The 9,297-nt window shown below is 37.0% G+C and overlaps 1 protein-coding gene across 2 annotated transcripts; it reads left to right on the top strand.

Annotated features, from left to right (window-relative positions):
* The first annotated feature begins 948 nt into the window (after positions 1-948).
* pdcb (phosducin b) lies at positions 949-7,130 on the top strand. Of its 2 annotated transcripts, none has more exons than XM_048207099.1 (4): positions 949-1,091; positions 2,800-2,865; positions 4,003-4,151; positions 4,445-7,130. In XM_048207099.1, exons 2-4 carry the CDS (start codon positions 2,817-2,819, stop codon positions 4,958-4,960), a joined length of 714 nt encoding a protein of 237 aa, XP_048063056.1. In that variant the 5' UTR covers positions 949-1,091; positions 2,800-2,816; the 3' UTR covers positions 4,961-7,130. The 2 variants fall into 2 exon arrangements, with proteins under 2 accessions (XP_048063056.1, XP_048063057.1); XM_048207100.1 differs by having other exon boundaries at positions 951-1,091; positions 4,003-4,130.
* The last annotated feature ends 2,167 nt before the right edge of the window (positions 7,131-9,297 follow it).

Below are 9,297 nucleotides of genomic sequence, written 5' to 3'. Positions count from 1 at the left end.
CATCATGTCACTGACTCTGAGTTAATTTAAATAATTTTTGTTTTTGATGTCAGTAGGAATTATACAGCAAGGAATAGTTAGGCTGCAAAGATGGGTGTTTTTTCACACTAATGCGGTCAATCCGACTTATGTACCATCTGTGCATTTGCATTCAGTTAGCCAGAACGGTCAGTGCTGCTTTATCTCATTTCCATCTTCCTTTTTCTCTGTCTCAAAGATTCTCTTAATTTATCTATTAACCTCCATCTCTCCACATTTAATAACTACAGTGCATATTTCAGGGTAGTAAACGAATGAACAAAATAATATTGTGATGATGGCAAAGCTCAATTTTCAGCATCATTACTCCAGTCTTCAGTGTCACATGATCCCAAATCATTCTTATATGCTGATTTGGTGCTTAAACACCAAATCAAAATTTCTGAATATTACCAAACATTTCTGAATATTATCAATGTTGAGAACATTGTGGAAGGGATTTTTGATTATTTTTGATTATTAAATCTTTTGCAACAAGGTACAAGTCTTTACTGTCACTTTTGATTAATTTTATATATATATATATATATATATATATATATATATATATATATATATATATATATATATATAAGTATATTTTTTATTATAATAGAGAGAGAGAGAGAGAGATTTAAACTAATATATTAGCTATACTCTCTATATAAATTAAGATTAGATTATATTAGATGTTGAGATTAGAAGCAAGAAGCAGATCTGATTTACCAAAAATTGTTCTTCCATTTTAAAAAACAAAAATTGTTCTTCCATTTTAGCATCAATTTTTTCACATTTTATCCTTCATTATTCTATTTTATTATATGGTACCTTTATCATTGGTTGTCTTCTAAACAGTGTCTAATTACTGCACTTAAATCCTCTTAAGTTCCTTGTGCTATTTCTGCATAGGAGCACAGAGTTGTCCAATGTATCTTGACTTAAGAAAGCTTCTTTGTGCCCTCCCCATGCACACTCAAAAAAAGGATGAAGGACAAGTTAATGGTGATAGTGACCACATAACAACTCACAGAAGGCTAGCTCACTGAAGGGAAGTACTCGGACGCTACAAAAAGGTGAGCAGGGAAACGTTTTGATTTAGCGGGTTATTGTAGGACTAAACTGATTTACTCTTACAGTTAGAGAATTTCTATTCTAGAAAGTCTATTCATGCTTGTATGCACCTTACATATTCTTATTTTCTGGTTTGTTTTGTTTTACAGCTTTAAGTGAGTCACAGTGTTATTTAACTAAAACCTATGTAATTATAGGACTGAACATACTTTTGATGAGCGAGGTAACAGCCAAACAGACTGCATGAAGCAAAGTCTACTTAAAATACACCTATTCATTTGATTTGCTCATTAAAAGTTAGAGCAAGCCTTGGTGCTGGCTTTTTAAGTGGTTGGCTCAGATGCTTTGATGTACTGTAGATTGCAGTTGTGTTGTCTATGGTATATTTATCTTAGAAAAGTATGCAAACTTTCATACCATGTGTATTATTCTGCATGATTCAACAAGACAAAGATTCAGATCGGACTGAATGAAAAACATTTAGAAAGAATTTGATAAAGAAATGATCAAGGTGGTTAAAAACAGTATAGCCTTATTTAGCATAGCATCATCAAATTTAAACAAAGTTTTTGAGAAACTCAAGTAATTTAATGTTCTATAATCATAATCATGCTTAAACATGAAAATATGGGTTAAAAAAGGTAAATAGAGACACTTTTTGCCATTGAGATGACTGGGAAAAAGTGTCCTATCCTGAATTAACCCCTATTTTTAAATTTTTTTTTTTTAAAGATAAGATACCATTTTCCAAGACACAAACTGAAATGGAAGACTATGATAATATCATGCTTTCTTGAGTATTTTGAACCCATAAAGAGTAAGCTGTGTGCGCAAATCAACTATCAAAGTTTTAAAAAGATAGCAAAGAAAATGGAAGCAACCTTTGAAACAACATCACAGGATTCTAACTCTTGCCATCTGAGGAATTGCATCATAGCTGTAATCTCAATTAGCAATCAGTGATTTACTGAGAGCAGTGAAAGGTACTGGTGCTGGAGGGGGTGTGAGTTCAGAGGCTATAGCGGGGGAAAATGAAGTCTCTGAGCTCTAGTATTAAGCTGCTAATCTACTGCAGTGACGTCCACGCATTTGAAATGAAAAAAAAAAAAAACTGTTTAATGTCTGACCTGAACACAAACAAATATCTATATTGGTAATTTTAATATTGGCGTTAGGGTGGCATCTAATTATTTTACGTAATGCTTTTTGGTATTGCTTGTAGAATCAAATAGGTGCATTGAAAAGAATAACAGGCAAACTGACTTAATCCAATTTAAAGTGCCAGGGTTGAAACGGGGAGTTGATGCATGTTCTGAATTAATCGAGGACAGTTCATTTGTCATTCCATGACATCATATCGCCGACGTCCAGTCGTGCAAACAAATTGGATCATTGGGTAACCTAATCTTCTTACTCCTGATAAACCTAATATCTTCCAAGAAAGAGTGATCAGGTTCGGCGACACAAAGACACTGTGCCAACATTTAAATTAAGATTTGATGCTACACTTTGTTAGAATTCAGTGAATTTATTAAATCTTTCTTGAGTGCATTAAAAGCGCCTGAAAATGACTGTTATGTCTATTGTTTTCTTTGTTAGAAACTAGATAGTAGTTCAGAGATGTAACTTTTGTTGAAACCATTTAGAGAATTTGAATTATTTTGTATAGATGTGATATTGATGTGATAAAGATTTCATCTTTTCCTACAGATAATCAACAGATAAAAATGTCTGACAGAATCGTGGATGAGGAACCAGTGATTGTAACTCATACAGGTCAGTGTGGCTCTTATTGTTTGCGCCTGTAAAGTTCATGTGTAACAGGCTATAGAAAGTGATCTAATGAAGAGCAATCAGAATGAGAAGAATGAGAAGCAATATATGGTATTATATATAAATATAAATGTGCAGTTTCATTCAAGAATAAAAACGATGCACTTTGTAAAAACATAATAGTAAAATTAACTTACCAAACTTCCAGAAATACACCGTTCTGCTTCTCCAGTCACCAGCGGCTGTGTTCTTCTATGTGATGTGACGTCAGGTGGAGCGTTATTTACAGCAATCCTGTATTATTGCCTGGTATATTACAGCCAGGTTACAGCAGGGTTACAGCAACACTAAAATATACTGTAAAATATTCCTGCTCAATCAAAATTACCCAGAATGCAATCTAAATTACAGTATTTTACTGTAATATAGAAATGTGGTACTGTACTGTAGGTTTTTACAGTACTGTGCTGCTAAATCTACAGCGATATTTAACAGTGTATATAATATTGTGCTGGGTTTTGTGAGAGGACTGCAGGAAGCTAATAATTAGAACTCATAGAAATGTCAAATTAAAATAAATCATTTGTAGAATAAACCCAATCAAAATAAAACACTAAAAAGAAATTATCTGTATGACGTGTGACCAATTACCAACACAATGTACATGCACATGCAAAATGTGTTGTTGAATAATGGAAATATTGATAAAATCTCAGAAAATATTTTAGGTTAAAGGGGTTTACCTGGCAAAAAAAAGTTTGGTAAATATACAATAGTATGCATTACAATAGTAGCCAACTTCCTGTTGTGAATGGCATTGTATTCTCTTGGATAAATTAACAATAGTGCACACATTCAACCCTGCGATGGGAGCAGTAAGCTTCGAAGCCTAATAATAATTTTAATTATAGAAATGACATTAGTGTGTGGACATTTACTCATCCCCCTCCCCCATTTTAGCCATAGAGACTATATAAATTCCTATCAAATATGTCTGACCTAAAGTGATCTGATATCATCCACCATTGAAACCGAACTGACTATAGTAGGCTATATAGCTTGTCTTTATGGTTGGCTATCAACGTATTGATGTAATCCAGTTCATTAATTTATAGCATTTTCTTTTCCAACCATCTCCAGGACCAAAAGGTGTCATCAATGACTGGCGTAAATTTAAATTGGAAAGCATGGACCAGGAGGTTCTGCCTCCCAGCAAGAGAGAGCTGCTAAGACAGATGTCGTCCCCTCAAAAACCCAAAGACGTTTGTGTGGGTGGATTCAATCGCAAGGTTGCCCCTTCTGGCCATGATTTGAAAATAAAAATTAGCATTTTGGAGAAAAACTATGCATTTCTGATTCTGGTGGTAAAAAGTGGGGTCAAAATTATACTTTAAGTCTCCATCTGTATAAGTTGGGTCAAAAATAACTATCATGAAACTGGGTAAATTGTTGTCACTTTCTTCTTAATAGACATAAAATGTCAAAACCATGGTGGGGGGGCTGTCTTTGGCATCAAATTGAAAAACATATATGCATATTTAGAGCAAACTTTGAATTTCCCTCCCTCTCTTTCCCTTCCCAGATGAGTGCTCAGGAGTATGAGTTGATAAAGGAAGATGATGAGAAAAGTCTGCGTAAGTACCGCAAGCAGTGCATGCAGGAGATGCACGAGCGCCTGAGCTTCGGGCCCAAATTCGAGGCCGTGTATGACCTTGACAGTGGCGAGGCATTTTTAGAGGTCATTGAGAAGGAGCACCGGCTCACAGTGGTGGTGGTGCACATCTACAAAGATGGAGTGAAGGGGTGCGAGGCGCTTAACAGCTGCATGGATTGCTTGGCCACTGAGTATCCCAGCGTTAAATTCTGCCGCATTAATGCGGCTGCCACCGGAGCTGGCGAGCGTTTCCCAGATGAAGTTCTTCCCTCCTTGTTGGTGTACAAGGCTGGAGAGCTGCTGGGGAACTTCCTGGCTGTTACGCAGCATTTCAACGAGGAGTTCTTTGCTACCGATGTAGAGGCCTTCCTCAATGAGTATGGATTGCTGCCAGAGAAGGAGTGTGGCCCTGGAGCTGAGGAGGAAGAAGCAGATGTGGAGTGATGAATGATGGCAGAAAGTAAGAATGGATTAAATGAATGGGAGGAATGTTTTTCTGAATCTGACAAGAATAAGTTTCATTATTCTTCAGTTAACATGATGAGATGCATCTGTTTGCACACAAAGCTCAACCTAAAGATCTCTTTGAGCACGGTAGAGAAAACTACTAAATGATTTGTACAGTTTTAAAAGCAACATGGAATGGAATCAAGTCAAGAAAGATAATGACGTATTAAACTATCATGTTTCCTCTTATAAACAAATAGACAACTGCATGATTATGAAATAGATAAGAATGAATTAGTGTCATGTGGAATATTTTCTACATATGGTACATGTGATTGCATGTAGCAAAAGATTGTGCAAATACGAATGGTCCAGGATTGTTTTTAGAGCGCTTTCTTCAGAAGCAGCAAAACATTATATTTTCTAATGGCTTCAAAACTGCTTCTTAAACTATGCATGCCCATCTTTTTGATTTTCTGTATACAGAAATGTCATGAGGTTCAAGCAGTAATATTTGATTGTTTTACTTTTGGTTTGTACAAAAGTACTGTAAATTGGTTTGGCTGGAGTTTTGCATAAACCAGTTGGTTTTGATGTAAACTGTATTTTTAGGCATACATAAATAAATGCAAATTGAAACATTCAGCATTTCCTCTGCCTGTAATATAGCTATAGTTAAAAAAAAAAATCTAGAATTTATTACTTAAACATATGCTCCACTTACACACAAATTACATGTCACTCCAAAGAAAGCATTTGAAGAACAGAATCAATCAAGAAGGCAATAAAGTGAAAAAGAATTTGCACCTTTCTTTAATGTGGTTTGAGAAGCGAGACTGCACTTGCTGAAACACAATCTCTGGAACTGACTTTACTCTGACCTGCAGGTTTAAAAGTTCCATTATATATTAAAAGAATAGATCCATAATGCACATTTGCACAATTTCCAATAATTGTCCCATAATTTGACATGTTCTAATTATGTATTTATGGGAATCTTTGTTTGAGTATAGAGTTGCACAGTAAGGGCAATGATCAGGATTTCGCTGAACTCCAGATGAACCGTAGGTTATGGAGAAGTGAGCCAGCAAAAAACATGCATGCTACTGTTTTAAAATCTTGTATGCTAAAGAAGCCAGGGCTTTTCAGTGAAATCCTTTTTGTCTGAGTGGATTAAATTCCGCTGTTGTCTTAAAATAGGTGAGTCTGTAGAATGTTCAATATATGACTATCATAAGCCATACTGTCAAGCTTATATGACAGGTGTGTGTGATAGTAGTGAGCTTTTTTGATCAGCTTAGCCAAGTAATCTTATTAGTGGATTTAAAGATCTTATTTTGATTAGTGTCAAAGTACAGGCTGAGTTTTTCATTTTGTCATAGTTCAGAACAAATTCAACAGCAATTACAACAAAATTGCATCAGCTTGTAAGGCCGTGAAGAAATTTTTTTCGTCTGTTCCTTATTTGAAAAAGACATGCAAACCAATTTGAGACTAACATTTTTTTCTCTTGAGGGCCAAGCCATGCAGACGCACCCACAGAGGGCCTGCAGGGTTTGGTGATTTTGTGGTAATGTTGTGTCTCATGCCGAGCTCTTGCTATATCGTGCGACGAGGTCGTCTGTGCTTCGCGCAAACATGTTCTGACAACATCTGCACCTGACACCATATCCTCTCTGCATGTGTGAAGGAGTAGCCCAAACCTCCAAGTCCTCATCTGGACTTCATTCCTAAGATGTGTTGTCACAGGTTCATGCCTCAGACACTCCAAGATTTAGATTATTAAAAACTCTATGACTACTGTATAATAAGTAAAGTAGCTTACATATAGAAACTATATACAGTATATACACTATATACAGTACTTTCACTTACAGATCTGACACATTTTTACTGGTCCCTGCCAGACAGTGACTAAGCAGATTTAGTAGCTGATGTAACAGCCCGATCATGAAGCTTGGAGATAAGATCTTTATGCCTGGAATTATGATTTTATTCATGTTTTATTGTAATATAGGAAGTTTTATTGTGTTTTGTTAAATAAATGCATGATCACAAAATACATGCCTAATAAGTTACATGCTTTTCATGGGTTTGGAATATGTTAATATTATATGTTAGCCAAGACTGAAACTGTTTAGAAAATATTAAAACATTCAGAAATGTTGACCACAGACTCATATATTAATTGTTGGCTGTTACGTCCCCCTGGCGTCTAGAGGATATGGAGACGTAACATGAGAAAAGATTAACTATTAAAAAGCTGTTAAAAGAATGGACTCATTTATTAAGGAGATGTGATGTGTGTAGTAAAGAAACAGGCAGAGAAGAACTAAATTTGTAGTTGCTTTTAGTAAGGGAAAAATAATTCAATGTAACAAAACACCAATGATACAATAAGCAGTGAACCAAACATACATCCAAAACAAACAAATACCTATTTACAAATTATGTACAAAAGTAAAATAAACGATAACAAAGCGAGGGACGAGAGCGGTGCTAAAACAAAAAAAATCAATAAAACAAAACAAGTTAACTAAACCCCAACAAATTCTAAACTAATCAAAAGAAAGCAAGGAAAATAACATCTTCAGTGTAGAACACCGCTATCTACACTAACTAACAAACATAAATACATAAATTGGCACCCGCTCCTAAACTAGTGTGTTTAAACAACTTTACTCTACGTGTTGCGAGGTGTAAGTCACGTGACATACTAACCTGGTCCCATCACTATGTATCGGAGAAGGACTTGAACAAACTCTGACAAATCAAGAGTCGAGTCACGCCATAATCACAGTATCAGTAGTAGGGCATGATGAACACAGTTTCAAGTGAAGAAAACACACAATAAACAAATCAAACTAAACAAGAGCAAAAACACGACAGCAAACGCAGGAGAGCAAACAAAACAAAGCAAACGCTTCTCCCGCGCTCGTGTCGCATCCGGGTCTTTATACGCGCCCACTAGCGTCTCATTGGTTCTCGGGATGTCGCGAGACTCCGATGACTGGCCGCGACGTCATCCAATTACGGGACCTGTAACAAGTGACAGTGAAGAGAGAGAGAGAGAGAGAGAGAGAGAGAGAGAGAACGCTACGGGACGTAACACCCCCACCCTTAAAAAACAAACATACACATGTTTGATAGAACCAACCTATACCAGTAGGTACTCTTCCTTAGACCCGAGACAGAGCGTCTGCCACGACATTATCTGTACCCTTCTTGTACCGGATCTCAAGATTGTAGTTCTGAAAAATAAGGGACCACCTCATCAACCTTTGGTTCTGGTTACGCATACGTGAAATAAAAGTTAAAGGGTTGTGGTCTGTATAAACAGTCACAGGAAATACAGAAGAACCAACGTAAACCTCGAAGTGTTGGATTGCCAACAGCAAAGCCAAAGCCTCCTTCTCTATCGTTGAATAGTTCCGTTGACTTCTATTAAACTTCTTAGAGAAATAACAGACCGGGTGATCGATTCCATCCTTATCCTCTTGTATGAGTACGGCACCAGCTCCTAAATCACTCGCATCCACCTCCAGTTTGAACGCCAAGGAGAAATTTGGAGCAGACAGAACAGGCTTACTACACAGCAACACTTTAATATTTTCAAATGCTGTTTGACAATCAGTTGACCAGACAAAATGTTCTGAAGGACTGAGTAAAGTAGTTAATGGTGCAGCAACGGAGGAGAAATTGCGACAAAAACACCGATAGAAACCGGCCATGCCCAGGAATCTACGTAGCTCACGTCGGGTCTTAGGTACTGGAAAGTCATTTATCGCTGAAATTTTGGCCATCACCGGACGTACTTGACCATACCCCACCTGCTTACCAAGGTAAGTCACTGTAGCCTTACCGATTTCACACTTGGAGAAATTCAAAGTCAATGAAGCCTCCTGCAAATGCTTGAACACAGTCTCTAAAAGAGATACATGCTCACTCCAACTCTGTGAATAAACCACAATATCATCAAGATAAGCGTTACAATTCGGGACATCAGCAAGAACCAAATTAACCAGTCTCTGAAAAGTGGCTGCGGCATTTCGCAGGCCGAACGCCATAACCCTGTACTGAAGAAAACAATCTGGTGTTACAAAAGCTGAAATTTCAGATGCTCTGGGCGTTAATGGAACTTGCCAATATCCCTTGAGCAAATCCAGCTTACTCACAAATTTGGCGGAACCAACGCTGTCAACACAGTCCTCTATCCGTGGCATCGGGAAACAATCAGGGACAGTTACAGCATTGACACGTCGGTAGTCTGTACAAAAGCGTGCGGTACCATCTGACTTTTGTACCAAAAGACATGGCGAACTCCATGCACTAAG

This window comes from Megalobrama amblycephala, linkage group LG11 (assembly GCF_018812025.1).
Source record: "Megalobrama amblycephala isolate DHTTF-2021 linkage group LG11, ASM1881202v1, whole genome shotgun sequence".
Taxonomy (NCBI): domain Eukaryota; kingdom Metazoa; phylum Chordata; class Actinopteri; order Cypriniformes; family Xenocyprididae; genus Megalobrama; species Megalobrama amblycephala.
This window is presented reverse-complemented; position numbering and strand designations above follow the sequence as displayed.

Coding starts and splice junctions, on each gene's coding strand:
- pdcb (XM_048207099.1), top strand. CDS start 2,817: ATGTCTGACAGAATCGTGGATGAGGAACCAGTGATTGTAACTCATACA. Junction 2,866..4,002: donor AGTGATTGTAACTCATACAG/GTCAGTGTGGCT, acceptor AACCATCTCCAG/GACCAAAAGGTGTCATCAAT. Junction 4,152..4,444: donor TGGGTGGATTCAATCGCAAG/GTTGCCCCTTCT, acceptor TTCCCTTCCCAG/ATGAGTGCTCAGGAGTATGA.